A 19,517-nucleotide genomic window follows, 5' to 3' on the forward strand; every position below is an offset into this window, starting at 1 on the left:
GATAAAGAATATCTTTTGAAAATTTTTTTCCATCAAAAAATAAATACTTAAAAACGTATTAATAAAGTACATTAGATTAAATGATATATGCCGAAGAGATGAGTGACAGCAATTTGTTAGATTATGTATTGAGCACCTGTTCTTATGCTCATATGTATGGGCAAAGAAGCCAATATTCATGGATTTTCTTACCTCGTTTGCCCTTAGTAACAACTTGAGATTATCAAAAAAAAAAATCTTTGATTTAATTTCATAACTCTTACGATCAAAAATTATGGCATCGATTATGGATGGCAACCAGAAAACTGCAAGCGTTGTCATTTTCTTGATTTGCGTTATACCCCAAAAAAAATGGATGTCAACACATAACGCAAGCTGAAATCAACTCTGCAACCGCCCTCGGCACACTCTCATTAGGCATATGAATAAAAGTCATGACACTCATTTGCACGTTTGGATGTTCGCTTGAATGATTCGTCGTGTAAAATCTTTCGCCTATATCCATTTCTTCAAAGGCGTTGTTATATATCAAAGAATGAGAGCAATAGACAGACAGCTAACACCCGAAATGGCACAAAAACCACAGGCATTCAATCAAATCATAGTGATGATGCTGCGGTGTTGGAAAATTGTTATCTTGGTAGTTCTGTTGATAGTTTAAAACAGGGTTACCATTGAGATTTTTGAAAAGGTCGCGTAAAAATTCGTTTAAATAAAAAGTTGAAAAAATTTTTCCTCAAAAAATAGTAGTCAGGGTCTACTAGAATTTGTAAGTCGCACTTTTGCAAGAGAATCTGAAAGAAAGTCGCATTTTTGCAGGAAGTATCGCAGAAAAGTTGTCAGTTTTAAAAGGTTAAACTAAATGTCATTTGAGTCTAAAAAGGTTGAAAATTTCGACATTAGTTGCACAACAACGGTAACACTACTTCACCCTCTTACGAGTACATGCAAAATAAGATTTAATGACAATTTAACGATGGTTTGTATTTTTCATCATTTTTTTAACTTACACTCAGAATCATGAACTCGACAGGCGTAAAAGCAAAATCTACGCCACTCATAAGCAACATGCGGTAGCATACAAAAAACCCCACCACTTTAAACGTCATTTGTTTGTGTGTTCATTCAAGTAGCGTTGTTTACAATACATAGAAATGTTCTGTTTGAGTCATTCAAAAATGAAAACATGATGGGTTGAGCCATGAGTTGCGTTCGACCGCTGCAGATAGATCTCTGATGGCAATTCAACTATAGTTGTGTTGCCAAAAGATAAAATCGTGATAACTATAAATTTAAAGTTGGATCTTTTTATCAGTTTCATTCAATATCAATGTTTTGAAAGTTCAGCTACTAAGTAAATTGCAAAATATTGGGTTGCCCAAAAAGTAATTGCGGATTTTTACATATAGTCGGCGTAGACATATTTTTTCACAGCTTGTGACTCTGTAATTGCATTCTTTCTTCTGTCAGTTATCAGCTGTTACTTTTAGCTTGCTTTAGAAAAAATGTGTAAAAAATGTATATTTGATTAAAGTTCATTCTAAGTTTTATTAAAAATGCATTTACTTTCTTTTAAAAAATCCGCAATTACTTTTTGGGCAACCCAATAGTATGCGATTCAATGCAGAAATTGGCATATCTATAACAAATTTGCCGGTTGGCAACTCAACTGAAGTTGGTTTGCAATCCAAAATTGACCTATTTATCTCATGTTATCTTTAGGGTTGAGAGAACAAACCACGATGACATACATGTCTATATGCAATAGCCTTTAATAAGCAAAAGATACGGGAACCGGAACGATGTGCAGATTCTTTTGGCAGACAATTTTTCGAGCAAGACCAAAAGAAGCGTTCAAATGCAGGAAAGGCAGCTTCCAGCCAAACACCAGCTATTTAAAGCAAAAGATGTTGCAAAGATTTATGATTATAAACGTATAAATTGTAAATTAAAGAGACAAAAATGTAAAAAAATAAACAAAATGTGATAAACCTTTAAAATCCAAACAAAGCATTTGACGTTCTAGTGGGATTTGAATACAACTCTGAAATTGGAAAATTCCATCCGCTGGGCTAATGACTTTACCTTGTGTAAATTTGCCTAGCTACCATACATTGCTAATGCAAATTTGCTCATGAACATTCCAATAAGGAACTGGGGCAAACTTCTCACAAAACAAGAAGTGCTGTCCGATTCAATTTTAAGCTCAATGATAACCGAGTTCGAACGGCGTGCCGCAGAGCGACACCTCTTTGGGGAGGAGTTTTTACATGACAAAGTACCTCACAAATGTCGCCAGCATTAGGGAGGCATAACCACCGCTGACATATTTTCTGATGCTCCTGCCAGGATTCGAACCCAGGCATTCAGCGTTATAGACGGACATGCTTACTTCTGCGCTATACATTACCTTGTAAAATTTCATATTGAAACCACACCAGAGACGAAGCCTATTGAGATTGGAAAAAATCAGTTCAGATTTGAATATAGCTCCCATATATATGTTCGTCCGATTTGCAGTAATAATGCAATAAAATGGTCATTTGTTAATCGATTCTCTCGACATTTGGCAGGACGGATTTTCTTATGACTCCTGACATTACAGGTGAATTTCATAGAAATCGATTCAGATTTGGATATAGCTCCCATATATATGTTCGTCCGATTTGCAGTAATAATGCAATAAAATGGTCATTTGTTAAACTATTCTCTCGAAATTTTGTAGGAAGGATTTTCTATTGACTCTCGACATTACTGTTGAATTTGGTAGAAATCGGTCCAGATTTAGATATAGCTCTCATATATATATATATCGCCCGATTTTCACTCCTGGAGCCATTGCAAGCGCTTTTATAGACCAATCTTCCCAAAACTTTGTACAATGCCTCCCTTGACGACATTCACAATATCTATAAAGTTTGTTCGAAATCGGTTCAGATTTATATATAGCTCCCATATATATGTTCGTCCGATTTGCAGTAATATTGCAATAAAATGGTCATTTGTTAACCAATTCTCTCGAAATCCAGTAGGATGGATTTTCTTATGGCTCTCGACATTACTAGTGAATTTCATAGAAATCGGTCGAGATTAAGATATAGCTGCCATATATATATCGCCCTATTTATATTCTATGGTCACTGCAAGCACATTACTTAAATACTGAGTGCCTGTGATACTCGATATGACAAGCTGAGTTAATGGCGCCTTTAAATAACCAATGGCCATGACGTTCCCGCCGCGATCGATCCTATGGATCGGAACGAGCTAGCTCACCCATGGAGCCTGTCGATGATAGCCACCTCGCCATAGAAATGTAGTTACAACAACAACATTAGCACCACACAGACAGGAACTTTGAGCTCCGATCTGAGTGGTATTCATTGTTATCACAAGAAGCTTAGCTGCGGGCTTCCGGGCGGATAAGGGAGTAGCTGCAATTACAGTCGCAGACAAGTAAGCGGTATCGAACGAAGAGTCTCAGTGAGAGGCCGGAAGGCACCGGCTCATGCATGAATACTGAATGTCTATGATGCTCGATATGACAAGGCGAATTATTGGCGCCTTTAAATAACGAATAGTTATCAAGTTTACCCAGCGATCGGTCCTTTGGACCGAAATGAACTTGCTCACCTTTAGGAGCTAGACGAACATCGCCACCTCCACATATAGACATGTGGCTACAACAACAAAATCTCTTTGGGAAGAAATTTTCACATGGCAAAGTACTTCACAAATGTGGCCAGCATTAGGAGAGAATACCAGCAGGAGGAAATACCACCGCTAAAATTTTTTTCTGGTGTTCCCACCAGTATTTGAACGCGGGCGTTCATGCTAACCTCTTCGCTACGGTGGCCTCCATAGATGGGAATGCCACACATATTTCCACTTTGCCTCAAGTTTATAAAATTTAAACTTGATAAAAAAAAACAAGTCATTGTCTCTATCACTCTTCTCAATACGTTTGGAAGGCCTTGAATTTTGTGCTATTGTGAAAAAGTTTTTCTTCCATATTTTTTGTTGAAAGTAATTTTTGGTTATTTTTTTTTGCATTTTTGTTGGTGATTTGTCCTGTGTGTCGAAATTTCATAACTAATTTTTTTAAATTTGCATAGATCCATAGCCCAAATTTGACACCATGCAAGGGTGAGTATTGAAATTTCTAACATACAAATATTTGTATTTCCCTTTGAAATATTAATATTTTCTATCTTGGAAAACCTTTAATAGCGAAGTGATGTGTGAAGTACCCGCAGAGGATAACGATATGCCAGAAACTTGTGGTGATTATTGTCCAAATCAATGTGATCCCTGCCAAATGGCTGGAGAAATTTCTCCATGTCCAACAGAAGATTGCGGTGGAGGCCGCTGCGATTGTGGTGACTACTCCAGTTGCTGTTATCAACAGCCACCCCGCACACTTCCTATACGACCCAACACCAATCTGGTGCCCTCCGATGCTCCCATGGAAAAGGATACCATATACAAATGCTCGTATATGCCCAATTGTGGAGCTGAATGCTATACAGCGAAACCCATTCGCCCTTGCACCAATATTGTGTCGCTTAAAGAACCATTGGACAAATGTACTATACAGAAATTATCCTACATGCCTCATGTTTGTGTGGCTAGAGCTGAGCCCATAAGGCCCAAAGAGAACGGTCTCAGTTTTCGAGGTCCTTTGTTGGCAATATCATCTCAAAAACATGATTTCGTACCCAAGGGATATTGTCGCCGGCAGCCAATTAAACCCTGCCCGGGAATAGTTAAAGCTTGTGATCCCTTGGATAAATGCACCACTTCCAAGTTATCATATATGCCAGTGAATATATGTCAAAATCCTCCGCCCAAGCCCATATTGCAGAGCTACAACTATGTGCGGCCCACCGAACCTGGAGAGCGTTTTACTATACAAAAACTAAGCTACATGCCCTTATGCTTGCCACCCAAAGAACCAATGCCTTGGGCAGAAAGAGTTCGCTGTGAGCCACCTAAGTACGAACACTTGTGCACTACCTACAATTTGAGTTACATACCCAATTGCAACACAGGAAGAATAGCTCCCATATTTCCCATAAGTGCCTTAAAAAAGCTGGGTAGCGAACACAATGATGGCAATACGGTTTATAAGTTAAGTTACATAGGCCCCGATGGTCAATGCTGTCGTCCAGCTCCCATTTTACCCATAAATGGTTTGCAATTGCCTACAGGTCCCATGGAAAAGTGTACTGTACAAAAATTATCTTATCAACCGAATTGCTGTTCGTCCCGCACCCCAGCCATAAGACCTAAAGAGAATTGCATCAAACCTACAGGCCCTATGTACTTCATGACTACACAAAAACATGACTATGTTATGAAACCTTTGTGTCGACCAAAGCCCATAAAACCTATATCAGCCATTAAGAGACCAACGGGATGTGTAGAAAAATGTACCATTAACAAGTTATCCTATATGCCTGTAAATGTATGCGAAAATCCAAGACCATCTGCCATAAGGCCGAAGGCAGGCGTTTGTCGTCTTGAGGGACCCATGGAAAAATGTACCACCTACAAATTGAGTTATATGCCAAGTTGTATTCCAGCCAAAGATCCCATGCCTTGGGCTAAGGCTTCGAATTATGTAAAACCCATAGGGCCCATGGAGAAATGTACCATTCAGAAATTGAGTTATCGACCGCCGGGTACTTTTACCAAATGTGGAGGTAAGTAAAGAATGAAATGAAATTAGGCCCAGTTACTTAGTGGGGGAAAACGTGTTCGAACTCAGGTAATTAAAAAAAAAAAAAACGAAATGGCCCCTGTGAGAGCCTACAGGAGTACTAAAATTTTAGGCCTCATCTTATATATAAAATTCAATTTGTGTTTGTTTGTCGGTTTGTTTGTTCGTTCCGTATAGACTCAAAAACGCCTGAACCGATTACATTGAAATTTTACCAAAAATAAAATAATATTACCACCAGGAACCGAGAAGGGGCAAATTCTCACACATCAATGAGTGCTTTCCGATTCACGTCTAAACTCAATAATAGGGGACCTTTTTTTATAGCCGAGTCCGAACGGCGTCCCGCAGTGCGACACCTCTTTGGGGATAATTTTTTAAATGACCATGAATGGCATAGTACCTCGTAAATGTCGCCAACATTAAGAGGAAATAAACACTGCTTTGTCCGATGTTCTCGCCAGGATTCGAACTCGTTCAGCGACATAGGCTACAATGGCACGAATTCGTTATCTGCATTCTGGGCGAAGTATCTCTACCCTGAAAAGATATTAAATTAAATTTCTTAAATTTCTTTAAGGTACCATGTACCTAGCCCGCCAAGGTGGGTCGCAATTGTATGGTAAAATATTCTTTTTTGCCCACAAATATCCCCCTAAGGAACAGCGGAGAGTCCTCGCAAATCTGTGAGTGCTATTTGTTTCAAGTTTTAACCTGACGATAAGTGACTTCTTCTTTGTAGCCGAGCCTGAATGGCGAGCTGTTAAGCGACACCTCTTCGTCCAGAAGACCTCCCATAAGTTGGCATCATTAAGGGAATAACCACTAACCGCTAGGATACAATTTCGCGGTTTTAAAATTTAATTCTAAAGAAAACATGAACCTAGCAAAATGCAGGGTTAGGTTCAGAACAATGTTTTTTTTTTTTTGCTCGCACCAGGATACGATCTCAGAAGTTCGTACCTTAGTTAATCCTAAATTACATGTCTACCAAGGGAAAGAGTACTGCACATAGCAAATTACGGGAAAACATTATCCCATGGCAGCCAGTGGTACGTACCGGATCGACCCGATGGAGTCCTTCATCGTCAAGCCACCGTAGCACAAATGTTAGCATGTCTGGATCGAAACCTCCCAAGAAAATCATAACAAATTTCGGCGGTAGTTGTCCCCTCCTAATGTTGGCGATATTTGTGGGGTACTATGCCATTTATGTCCTGAAAGGAATGCCCATGAATAAATTTGCATTTTGAAACGCTGGTTGATGTGGGGACTTTCTACCATGGGGACTTTCACCAATGCTATGGGCCGAGTTATTTACTGAGTAGAAAGGTATTTATCTTGGAGCATTCAGTAGCTTTCAAACAAATAAATCACCAGGACCTGATGAAATATTTTCGGCATTACGGCAGGGAGAGGCGGACACCTGGCGGCCCATCTGGCCGCTATATTTGCAGCATGCCTGAGTCTTGTGTATACACCAAAGGCCTGACAGGAGGCAATGATGGTGTTTATACATAAGCTATGTAAGGCAATTTATGCTGTACCGAATTTCTTTAGACCTATAAGCTTTACGTCCGTTTTAACCAAAACCATAGAGCGTAGAGTGGATACCATGACAACGAGTAAGACATCGAGCGAATTGCATGATTATGTGAAGGAAAGATTGGTGAAGACCGCCCTGCACCTGGTTGTGCAAAAAATAGAAGAATCTTTTCATGGCAAGATGTACACGTTGGCGGTATTTACTGACATCGATGGAACTTTGAACAATGTGAGGGCCAACACACTTTTTCAATTCGAGTACCGGGTGGACCGGGTGCTTGAAGACTGAAAAAAATATGGGCCAACAAAAAATTGCCAACAAAACGGTTTCGATATACGACTAGGTCAAATATTTAGTATCACATTTAGGAGCGTACTGAGAAAGCTCAAAGGTGTTGAACACTATCGAGATGAGCCATAGGCTGTCATAGGCCACCGTAGCTAAGAGATTAGCACGTCCGCCTATGTCGCTGAACGTCTGGATTCGAAACTTGTCGAGAACATTATAAAGAAAAAAATTCTGCGATGGTTATCACTTCCTAATGCTAGCGAATATTTTGTGTTAGGTTAGATTGAAAATAGGGTTCAGATATTAATCCGCCCCATGCCACTATCTACATACACCTAAGCCAGTAATCGGCTTGTTGTGCACTCTAAAAACTATAAAGTAACCTCTCAAAAAGAAAATTTTAAGTAAGGAATTTCGTGCTTACAAAATCCTTGAATGTATTCAATACCACTCCCCTAAGTTGGTTCATGTCTGGTATTGTGTCTTCACATAAGTGCCGGTATCTGTTCGACGCGAAAGAAGGGCAATGACAAATGTTTCATCATCTTCCCCGCATACCCTACACATGCTATCACTTGCACCGATTTTATATAAGTGTGCTCGTAGTCCTATGTATCCCGTTATGGTACCAATAGCTATACTGACCACCTTACTTCTTTTCGGTAATAGCCTTGTCTTCTCACGATCTGGATCCCACCATAGGATTTTCGACGTCCTACCGACAGTTTCGCTGTTCCACAATGTTGCATACGCATTGGTCGCCCACTCCCTTGACTCGGACTGCGTCAACCCGAAAGGCTTTGGGTTAAACAAGTTTATTGTCGGCCGTCCTCTGGCCTTCACCGCCAAATCGTCTGCCCTTATATTTCCCCTTACTCCGTTGTGACCCGGCACCCAAACGATGAGGATTTTCCCATCCTCCATCTTACACTGCAAGACTGGTCGTGACCTTACCGTCCTAGTTGTTATTGCTCTTATGGCAATTTTACTGTCGGTAAAGATGTTCACACTCAAAGTCCTCGCGTTAGCACCACACCACTTCACGCATTCCGTGATCGCCCGGATCTCCAGCACCAGACCCACTCTGTCCTCTAGCTTTGATCCATCCGTGTAACATGATTTTCCAGATGGCAATACTAGGGTTCGGTTTTGGTGAGGCTTCCAAATTATGGAAAATGAACAGATGCAACAGATTTCAATCGATTCATTTTAAAGCTGCATGTTGATGCGGCACAAGTCATTTAATGACGATGAAAAACCCAGTTTTCACTGCTCTTTTAATCCGGATTTAATGGCTCAATCATCTTTTTTTTTTTTTTAAATGACTCGATCATCTGTTTAAAAAATCAACTGACAAGAGCCTTTAATCCGGATTAAATGAGCAATGTAAACGGGGTTAAATAAACATAAAGGTGCATAGATTTACGAAAAGGCGATTTGGAAATTTTGTCAACATGGCCGCTCAGTCAAAGCTTTTGGATCTTTTGCATAGAATGGATAAAGGGTCGCTAAGTTGATAAACATAGGTAAATCCATGGGAGGGAAAGCAAAGTAAAAAACAATTTCAAAGATTTAATTTAATGTGAGTCAGTTAAAAAAGTAATTCTTGTTAGAATAAGTACAGTTTAGTTAACTAGCTTCAACAGAGGTAACGCACTGCGGCTTGCCGTTAGGACTCGGGTATAAAAAGTACGTCCCTTATCATTGAGATTAAACTTGAATCGGGCAGAACTTATCGATATATGAAAATTTTGCCACTGTTCCTTAATAGAATGTTCATGGGCAAATTTGCATTTTGCCATAGGGAAAAAGTGCAACATGACAACAATACAACCATCCAAAGAAAATGTTGTCTTGACCTTTTTGGGGCACTGGAGGCTAGATGTCCTACCCATAGATATTGAGACTAAGTATGAGGCAGCCCCTGCTTTGAGACTGAAAGCATTGGGAACGTGGATAGAAGATAGGAGCAGGTCATACCAACACGATATAATCAAGAGGATATTAAAACTTGCATGGATTCAAAGAGGTTCTAGTTTGGATACCTTAGACTACAGGTCGAATGCGAGACACTGCTCCTGGCGCCATAGCCTTGGATTGACGGAACTTTGGTAGATCATGCAAAACGGAAAGATCAAAGCTAGAGGACAAATTGGGACTGTCAGTCTATGTTAAGAACCATGGTACAAAAATAATAAGCAGCGTTATTAGCACAACAACAAAAATGTACTCCCAAAGAAACTACCTTCAGCAGCAAATGCCGCAAATTGAAATTTCAAAGTGTTTTATGAAATAAAGTTTGCAAGGACAGCTGACTGTTATATGCCCTGGCTTTTGTGAGGTCTTTCTCCGTCAGCTCGAATGAAATTAAAAAAAAATATTGAAATAAACTTTCTTTTACAATTTATCTTCTTCAAATGTGTTTTATATTTGCATTTTCATCATTATAATACTGTTTTGTTGCTTATGTGAGGAATATCGGATCAAGCATTTGACATTAAGAATTATTACAAAATCAAAACAAAAATAAAAAAATTGTACTCACCTGATGATGACCTGATGCATGACCTCACCTTATAAGTGCATCCTGGTTAAGGACCCAGGAACTGAAGTCACCTCCCAACTGCTGCTTCCAAAATGTGTGTTGATTTTTTATTCGAACAATGTCTTGTGTTTCAAAATGACGCGGCACTAAATTTTTAAATTGTGTACCTACTATTTCAAAATGTAGCGGTAAAGTATTTTAAAAGCAACCGAGCATCAGTTTGCCTGTTTTTGCTTTCACATTTTTTGCTTTGCACATGCAATGGATAACAAGATACGAAGAAAAAATAGCCGGGTAACAACTTTAAACATGTTTTGGTAACATTTTTAATCTATTTAACACTTATTTGAAATTTTTTATTTTTTTAACATATTTAATAAAAATAAACTGTATTGCATTCAGCATGTTTCATATTGTAGACGTAAACAAAGCACACAGTTGCTTTTTTCGGTACTTTGCTACGTACACAGAAAAAACCCTATTTTTAGGTTTCAATCACAAAATTATTAATTAAGTTTTTAATTGAAAATACTTCAATCACGAAAATGATTATATCAATCATAATTTTTGAAAAATTTGATTGAAAGTTAAAAAAAAATAAATGATCCAATTAAAAAATTATTAAAATGTTCTATTTTTGAAATATCCAATAAATTTTGATTCAATTATCAATTAAAAATTTTGAAAATATGCAAATGTTATATTAAAATTGTTGCGAAAAGCGCGCTGTATCAGGCGCACCTTAGATTTCGATGCAATATGGTTCACATGTGTAAAACGCCTGGAACAAGAATTTGAGGTTTATGTTTGGGCCCATGATCACAACAACAAACACTTCCGGAGGTTTTTCCAAAAATGCAGCGGAAAATATTATTTCCCGAATTATAAAAGAGAAAGTAGCGAGACGATCTGGGTACCGATATAGACCAATGGTAATTAATATATATTTTTACATTTTCTTTATGAAATACAAACATTGCTGAAGTAAACCCAACAGATAAACACTTATCTAGAATTCATTGTTATTAGATCGATGCTAAAGAAGCCGGTAAACCGCGTTAACACTGCTCTTTAAATCTGGATTTAACGGCTCGATTATCTGTTTTCCCTTCAGAAAATAAGCTGACGAGAGCCTTAAATTCCCCGCATACCATTCACATGCTATCACTTGCCGCACCGATTTTACATAAGCGAGCTCGTAGTCCTATGTGTCCCATTATGATACCAATAGCTATACTGACCTCATCCTTGCTTCCTTTCAGTAATAGTAGAGTACTAACTCCAAAATCCCGCCCCAAATGGGAATATTTGCCAATCATGGCTATTTGGGGTATAAATAAAAGGTATAGTGTTTGGGAGTAGATAAACATATTTAACTAACATATACAGCTGAGCGGGCCGGGTTCAGCTTGTCTATGATAAATGCGCTGTATTCAATCGAGACTGCCATTAAAACACATCCACCAGATTTTTTTATGCCAATTGTACGATCAAGTCTTAAAACTTGATATTTATCGCATGAAATTTCTCATGAAGCCAAAAAGTCAGAATTAACCAGTCTCAAAAATAGAGTCATATAAAGTTTCAGATTCCGCTAAAAACACAAAAGCGTGGGCTAACAAAAGCCTTCGACACTCAAAAACCATTAGGATCGTACTATTTGATTTGATTGAGAACTCGTCTAATTTTTACTTAAACGCTGCAGCTCATAACCAGTGTTGCCGTTTTTAACAAAATCTATTGGTAGATTTTTATTCTCTTGGTAGGTTGGTAGGCTGAACCCAATTTTTGGTAGGTTTTTCTAACATAGAAATAGCAAGTTAATTACTGAAAAAATCGCCCAGGTTAAATTAAAATTAATTCACGTCTTGTCGTTTCTCTGTATTCTTTAAGAGTGCAGAACAAAACCATGGATGTCGGTGGGCCAAATAATACTACTAGGGTTCTCTTACTTTACTTACTTTAATTGGCTATGACACAATACTTGTTCCACTAGCCGAACGTAGAATAGCGTTTCAAGCGCCTCGATCTTCTGCGCTCATTCCAAAATCTCTGACACCAAGTTTCGAGGTGTCTCACTCCATTTGATCTGTCCATCAGGCTTTTGGTCTTCCCGGTTTGCGTGTACTACCGTGTTTGCGTTCAAAAGACTTCTTTGCTGGAGCTTCTTCATCCATTCTGACAACAAGACCTAGCCAACGCAGCCGTTGTATTTTGATGGGTGTAGCTATGCTATCGTCGTCATATTTTTATTACCGCAAACTGGTCCATATATTTTACGAAGAATCTTTCTCTCAAATACTCCAAGCACTGCCTCATCTGCTTGCATAAGTACCCATGCTTCAGAACCATATAACAACACGGGTAGCATCAGTGCCTTGTATAGTGTATTCTTCTATGGTTATCACAGCTTCAAATTTCAATGCCTAGAATCGAAACACAGGGCTATGTGCCAGCTGCATACAAATATGGTCAGATCTGATCCATACTCAGATATTAAGGGATCCATGCAACTCAAAAGCGCACTTCTGGGCTCAAACACTTAAATCCGGAGATAGCTTTATCCAAAGTCGGCACGGTTGTTCATTGAAATCAGGGCAAAACTACGACTTTATGAACTCAGGATTTCTTATCGGAAGTTCGATAAAAAGGGTGCTATATCAAGATATAGGCCATGTTTGAACGTAAGGGTGTAGAGTGATTTCAACAAACAGACGGATGGACAATTCTAGATCCTATATAAATAACGACGATATAGTTCTTGCAGCTTTGAAAATGTATAATTTGATGTGTTCCAAATGGAATGGCAAAATGGCCAACTCTTCGGTGGTGGGTACAAAAACATATATCACAATTTTGACTCGTAGAACATTTGGTAGATTTTGGTCGGGTTTGGTAGGATTTTTCTCAAATTTTGGTAGGAAATAATTTTCTTGAGTGGCAACACTGCTCATAACACCTAAGTCTTTGATCATGTTGTAGTAGACCATTTGTAATTGATTTGCTATCCAATTTAGAGTTTATGAATCAATTCAAAGCATTACAGAGGCGACATATTAAATAGACGATCCATGATTGTCTAATATATTATAGCTACTTTTTTCTCTACTCACTTTTCTTCTAATCCTTAAAAAAACTTAGCATTAAGTTCTTAAAGAGGGTTTTCCCGATGCGTTAATTTAAAATTAATATTCCAGTTGGAATTTCTTTGATTTTCTTAAAATTCTCCCTTTTTATCTTTTCAGGTTGTCAGAAAAATGCCAATAAAACTTCATATCCTAAAGCGGGTATCTGCAACTAAATTCCATCTATTGGGCCATATACAAAAATGTAATTTTTCTATTAAAATTAGCCATGATTTTAAATGCAACTTCCTCAATGACATATCCAAAAAAAATTCTCCTCTCTTTATGTAATTAAATGATTTAAACAATTACAATTGTATTTTCTTATATTTTATGCATATATATATTAACTAATCTAAAAATCATTATGCCATTTGTATAAGCTGTCGTTTAATGCCTTCACGTCGTTTCTTATCCCGCTTCTTCTTCTCTTGTGTGGCTTCGTGGAAGAGTGCCACACCTTCACGTTCCTCAATGTCGTGTTGTATCAGCGCTAAACTATGCAAATTTAAGCCAATCACATCTCTCAGTGCACTCACATCTCGTTTCAAAGATTTTATCAACTTCTCCAGCAATGGTTTCATGTGTTTTGCTCCCGTTATAGGCTTCATATGGACTTTAAATAGAAACATGGTGACTTTGGTCAGCAATTCAATTTCATCGGAACGCTGAGCCAATACAGCGGGTAGTCGTTCCAGCAGCTCGCACACATTCGAAAATGGCAATAACAACAAAGACTCCTCCAGATCGGAAGCACGAATTCTAGCTAATGTAGCCAAGATAAAGTCTTGGGGGTTTTTAACATTTAAGGCACGCATCAAGGGATGCAATTCTGGTTTTTCATCTTCCTCCACTTCGTATTGTTTGCATATTTCCAAACATTCTAATATAGACTCCGCTGCTTTCTCGGAACCCACGGTTTTTCTTGAAGCCAATTTCAGGCCAGGCAATAAGGGTACTGCATGATCTTCACCCGTGGCCAATTGTTGATTTTCAATTTCCTCTCGCTCTTCCTCCTGTATGTCTTGCAAAACTATGGGCTCACTTGTACGCTCATACAGCCTTAAACAACGATCTGACCCACAAGTCACCAAAAATCGTCCATTGGCACTTACAGCCAGACTATAAGCTTCTCCAATATGACCAGGCAGTGTAATGATTTTGTCAAAGGTATCTGCGTCCCATTGTTTGATTTTGCCATCTTTGCCGCAGGTGAAAAACATATGGGTATTGGGTATAAAATGCAGACCCATGACAGAGTCGTCATGGGCAAACAACGATCTATGACAATCACCAAAATCCAGACCCCAAATCTTTACATTGCGATCCGAGGAACCAGTGGCAATTAAACTGGAGTCATAGGAAATATCCATACACAATACAGGCAGTTTATGTCCATACAGGGAGAGGTAGAATTTAAAAGTGTCCAAGAAGAACACCTTTACCGTGGAATCCAAAAGGCCAACGGCCAAATATTTCATATCTGGGCTGATCTTAACACACAGAACGGTTTCTTCCAATTTTAAAGTGTTTTTGTGCAGTAGCGACAGTACTTTGCCGTGTTTCAGTTTACTCACGTTCTCTTCTTCATCCACATCCATGGCTTCTTCTGAACTGTCTATTAATTCGAAGATCCAAATTTTCACAGTGGCATCGCTACTGCCGGTAACGCAACCTTTTTGGTCGGGCAACAAGGCAATCGACCACAATTCATTGTCATGGGCAGGGATTTCTTCAACCACATCGGCAGAGCCCACATCTACTATAAGCAGCTTTCCCGATTTAAGACCCAGCAGAATATATCTGTCGCCCGGAACAAACACAGAACATAACACATAGTCGCAAGCTACAGTACGCAGACACTGCATAGAATCGCGATTCCAGAATTTAAATGATTCCCCGGAACCAGATCCTATGGCCAAAGAATCGGAACTAAAGCAAACACTTCTCACTTCTGATTGATGGCCCTGCCTGTTGATGGATCTCAAGAGCTTAACTGTTTCCTCTTTGGCCGACTTCTGACGTTTGAAACTGGCCTCTTGGCTATACAGCTGTATAGTGTTGTTGGCCAAGCTAACCAACACTCTTAACTCATCTCTGGCTCCCAGCAGTATGTCAATGGATTTGATTTTTTGTTTTACTTTAATGCTTTCCAAACGTTTAATTTCATCTGATAAACTTAATTCTTTTGCACCATCTGCCTCCAGATCATTGTCCTCGGCCTTTCGCGCCTTTTTCAAACGTTTGGCTAAACGTTTTTTGGCCTCTTCTTCGGAGCATATATAAAAGTTTTCTATAAGATCATTGGTGCCATGGCATGAGATTACTCTTTCGGAGGCATCAGCTACCAAATTCACACATCTGCCTTTTCCAGCCCTTTGTATAACACCACAATTGGTCACCGAAATGGGGCTAATGGTGTCCTCATCGTCTATAGTTAAACCTTCGACAGCCATTTCAATCGCTTGCTCAGCTTGTGTATCTCTAGGCTTTATGCGATAAACATTCAAGGTGGACTCACCATTGCCGGCCATCATGAGATTGCCAACAAAAGCCAAAGCCCAAACTTCGGTACGATTGTCCACAATTGTTTTAAAACAGAATTGTGTCTCCAAATTCCAAAACTTAATCTGTGTGTCTTTGGAGCAACTAACCACTATACTCTGCTCATTGAAGCGCTCCATAAAATGCGCATCAGTTACGGGAGCATTGTGGCCTATTAAACGTTGGCGACCAGCTTGTTCCACTACATCTACCACAACCATTTCACAATCCAGACTACCACACACCAGACGTATGCCCTGTTCGTCGTACCTCAAAATGGATATAGCACTTTTGTGCAAAGCCAATGAGCATAACGATTGCTGAGGATTAGTTAAATCGAAAATATCCACCACTCCATCATTATAGCCCACAGCGACATGCAGACGATCGGGTGAAACTCTTAAAGCGGTCACTTCTTGTTTATCACGGCGTAATGTGAGGACACGTTCACCAAGTCTGAAGGATTAGATATAATTTGATTGTGGAAATTCCGATTTGTGAAATATCTTATTTAGCTTTACCTTAAATCCCATAGAATAACATTTTCAGCGGCGGCGGATACCACATACCGGCCTTCAATTTTATTGTATATAACAAAATTTATATTGGAACGACCACTGGTTATAATGTTGAAGCTATCTATAGCTCTATAGGCCAAATATTGTTTTGTTAAACCCATATTTAAAATGTTAATTCTAATAGCATTTATTCTTCTACTATGCACGTGTTACTTTGTTGTTGTATTATTGTTTTGAAATTGTGATGTTGCCACTTTATTTTTAACGCACAGCAAATGTCGTTTGGCACACGACGGCATTGCCGACTGCACTCAACGATTTTTTAATAAATACATCAATAATAATAATGGTGTTTTTGTTACCCACTAAGCGGATTTTCTCGCTTAGTTTGTATCATGGCTGAATTATTTTAAAGGTTGTCTCATTCTTACACGAACATAAAAATCATATGGTGAAATCGCCATCTTGCCATCAAGCTGATCGACATTTTGCCAACACAAACAAAGAATTTTGCGGACATGTGGTGTCAGTGCTGTCAACGTTAAAGCGTAAAACATTAAGCGGGAAGAGCGTTTTATTTAAGCATAAGCTATCGAATCCGCTAGACTGGGAGATAAAACAAATTTCATTATATTGTAATACAATTTGAGAGATACTGATTCTAGTGAGTGCCAAGTAACCACCCTTATAACATCACCATGAACTCACATGCGCAATAATACTTGCATACTTTTAGGAGTTTTAAAAAGTAAAGAAACAGCATCCATACCCTCATTAAGACAAATAGAATATATTATTCTTAAATTTCGTATAAATATAGGAAATATAGAAAACAATTTTTAAAATAAAAATGAGCGAATTTCAAAATGTGCCTGCCGCAGGAGGTTTGTTATATATTTTATAGAAATTTACATTCAATTGAACTTAAATTTTTCTCCCAACTGGGAATTGTTTTTGCAACTTTTTTTTCCTTTTAAACAAATCTCCAAAGATGATTTAAACACAGAATCCGTGGAAGTATTACGTGAACGCCTCAACACCATGAAACGTTTAATGGCCGAACGCACTGCCCAACAACAAGATAATCCGGCTAGCACCGAAGAGATTTGGTCCACCAGACGTCACACTTCATCTGGTATCATTGATGGTAATTTTCTCAGCATGGCCTTCGGTGGTGCCTTGCTGGTTATAGTCTCTGTATCCGTTTACGCGTTTTACAATTTGTACCATGCTATTCTTAAGAAATTCCCATCAAAACACGAAGAATTGTAAATAAATTTAATGATTTTAATATTTAGTAAAACTTAAGAAAAACCATGAAACTTTTAATTTTAAATGAAGTCGAGCGAAGAATACGAAATACACTTAAGTTGTTGTATTATCAAATAAAAGTGTGTGTCGTTGTCAAACATTTATATGCGTACATTTGAGACTTCGTTCTCAAGCTTGAAGTCACGTGGGTGACTGTGTTTAAACATACTTCGCTGTAAAAGGGCGTGATTTATGATGCATAAAGTCCTGGATGCTACATTTCGTATTTTTAAAACTTACCCTATAGTGGAACTTACAGACTTAGCTTATTTTTCATCTCATCGTCATATTTTTGTTTCTTTATTTCTCAATCAACAACAACAATTAAACATAACCCATTTATAAGATTTTGGAGAGGAGTATTATGAACTCAGAAAAAATTTTAACAAGTTACTGTTATCCGGGAAAATACAGAATGTAATGCCAATGAAACAAATGAAGGCAGAGGAACTTTAAAATCAAATCAACAGTGCGTGTTCCAGATAAATCTTTGCAACAATATTCCGAAAATACATCTACTCCGCACCGGTTGTCTTGTCACGGTAGTTAGCCCAACTCCTCACGTTAACTTAGTTGTGAAGTCGAGAGTTACACATGCTCTTATTAATAATAGTCAGTGTACAGCTCTAAATCGCTAAGCGATAGCCACTGAACTGCTACCTGGTTTTGGTCGATTTGTTCGATCATTTTGAGAAGTGTCGAGTAAAATAAAGTCCCCAAACCCGTAGTTGCAGTGTCTTGCCCAGTGTCCATCCCCGCAGGTATGCTTCACGCACATGGAGTGCATTACTCACGTCCAGCAGAACCTGTAGAGAGGGTTCGGGTGGCACAGGCTCTTGCTTAAATTCTAAGTGTCTATGATATGCGAAATACCAGAGCGAGTTATTGACCCTTTTTAAATAATCAATCGGCCTTATCAGCGTCCGTTTCCAAGTTAGGTGGGGCTGCAAGCGGACGTCGGGTCTTGAAACAAGCGTATCGCAATATCTTAGAAAATTCAATTACTCTGAAAAAGCGAAGAAAGATAAAACGAAAGGACGGAAAGGACCATTATCTGCGAATCTGCACCTGGAATGTCCAAGAATTTACAGAGAAGGCGCATAGTCATGCCCGACAAGGGATGAAGATAAGCATCATACTTGTTGGAACTTTCAATTCCGATTTGTGTGATGTTCATTGTCATTACGAAACGTTCAGCTGGGAGCTATCGTGAGCATCTACAGGTTGCGGATATTGGGATGCTCCATATGCGGAGTAGCTGCAATTACAGTCGCGCACAATCAGCGATATCAAATGGAGTGTCAGTGAGAGGTCGGGCGGCACTCTTATAGGCGATTTCTTGATTTCCAATGGGATATTCACACACGACTCGAGAAAAGAACAAAATTGGACTGTTTGGGTTTATGTGAAGCCTCTTTCTTGTTGCCCATTTCCAGACGCGGGCTAGGTCATTTATTTAAATGCAAAATAGTAAGGGTCCCAGAAAAGAGCAATAGTAAGGGTGCCAATATTGACCCTTGAGGAACGCCATGTTTAACTCTCAAAGAATTTGATATATTTGCTGTGTTCGAGAACTCAAAAATTCGTGCAAATCGTTCGCGTACTTTATTTGCCAGCAGCAAGCAGCGCGAGAAAGAACATATTTTGACAGTAGAGAAGCTTCAAATGTCTACTGGGACTTTTTTTGCCAGCAGAAATTTGCAACTTTGAACAGATGTTTTGTAAAGGTCAGCTGTTTTATGAAAATCAGCCGTTACATGAAAATACAAAAGCTAACGCCAAAGTGGATCAAAAAGGCAGAGGTAAGAAAAAACATTAAATATTGTTTATTGGTAATTATTAAATTTGTTTAATTTTTATTTACTTTGAATGAAGATTCATGGCAGCAGCTAGTGTTCCGGTACAAAAAACTCGACAA

General features: G+C 38.7%; 3 protein-coding genes and 1 long non-coding RNA gene across 4 annotated transcripts; 3 read left to right on the top strand and 1 right to left on the bottom strand.

The window, feature by feature from the left end:
- Window positions 1–3,974: 3,974 nt before the first annotated feature.
- LOC106091099 (stabilizer of axonemal microtubules 1) lies at window positions 3,975–13,540 on the top strand. The gene is made up of 3 exons (XM_013257528.2): window positions 3,975–4,146; window positions 4,231–5,705; window positions 13,347–13,540. The coding sequence occupies exons 1-3, from the start codon at window positions 4,139–4,141 to the stop codon at window positions 13,400–13,402; spliced, it is 1,539 nt and encodes a 512-aa protein (XP_013112982.2). The 5' UTR covers window positions 3,975–4,138; the 3' UTR covers window positions 13,403–13,540.
- Window positions 6,307–6,987, top strand: LOC106091109 (uncharacterized). The gene is made up of 2 exons (XR_001221946.2): window positions 6,307–6,408; window positions 6,465–6,987. It is a non-coding gene; the product is annotated as an uncharacterized LOC106091109 (long non-coding RNA).
- On the bottom strand, window positions 13,460–16,505 carry LOC106091090 (WD repeat-containing protein 3). Its single transcript, XM_013257516.2, has 2 exons — window positions 16,292–16,505; window positions 13,460–16,226 (listed from the first exon to the last, which is right to left on the bottom strand). Exons 1-2 carry the CDS (start codon window positions 16,447–16,449, stop codon window positions 13,592–13,594), a joined length of 2,793 nt encoding a protein of 930 aa, XP_013112970.2. The 5' UTR covers window positions 16,450–16,505; the 3' UTR covers window positions 13,460–13,591.
- A 506-nt stretch (window positions 16,506–17,011) lies between these two features.
- On the top strand, window positions 17,012–17,635 carry LOC106090694 (uncharacterized). Its single transcript, XM_013256981.2, has 2 exons — window positions 17,012–17,172; window positions 17,280–17,635. Exons 1-2 carry the CDS (start codon window positions 17,139–17,141, stop codon window positions 17,558–17,560), a joined length of 315 nt encoding a protein of 104 aa, XP_013112435.1. The 5' UTR covers window positions 17,012–17,138; the 3' UTR covers window positions 17,561–17,635.
- The last annotated feature ends 1,882 nt before the right edge of the window (window positions 17,636–19,517 follow it).

The sequence above is a fragment of the Stomoxys calcitrans genome, chromosome 2 (genome assembly GCF_963082655.1).
Source record: "Stomoxys calcitrans chromosome 2, idStoCalc2.1, whole genome shotgun sequence".
Taxonomy (NCBI): domain Eukaryota; kingdom Metazoa; phylum Arthropoda; class Insecta; order Diptera; family Muscidae; genus Stomoxys; species Stomoxys calcitrans.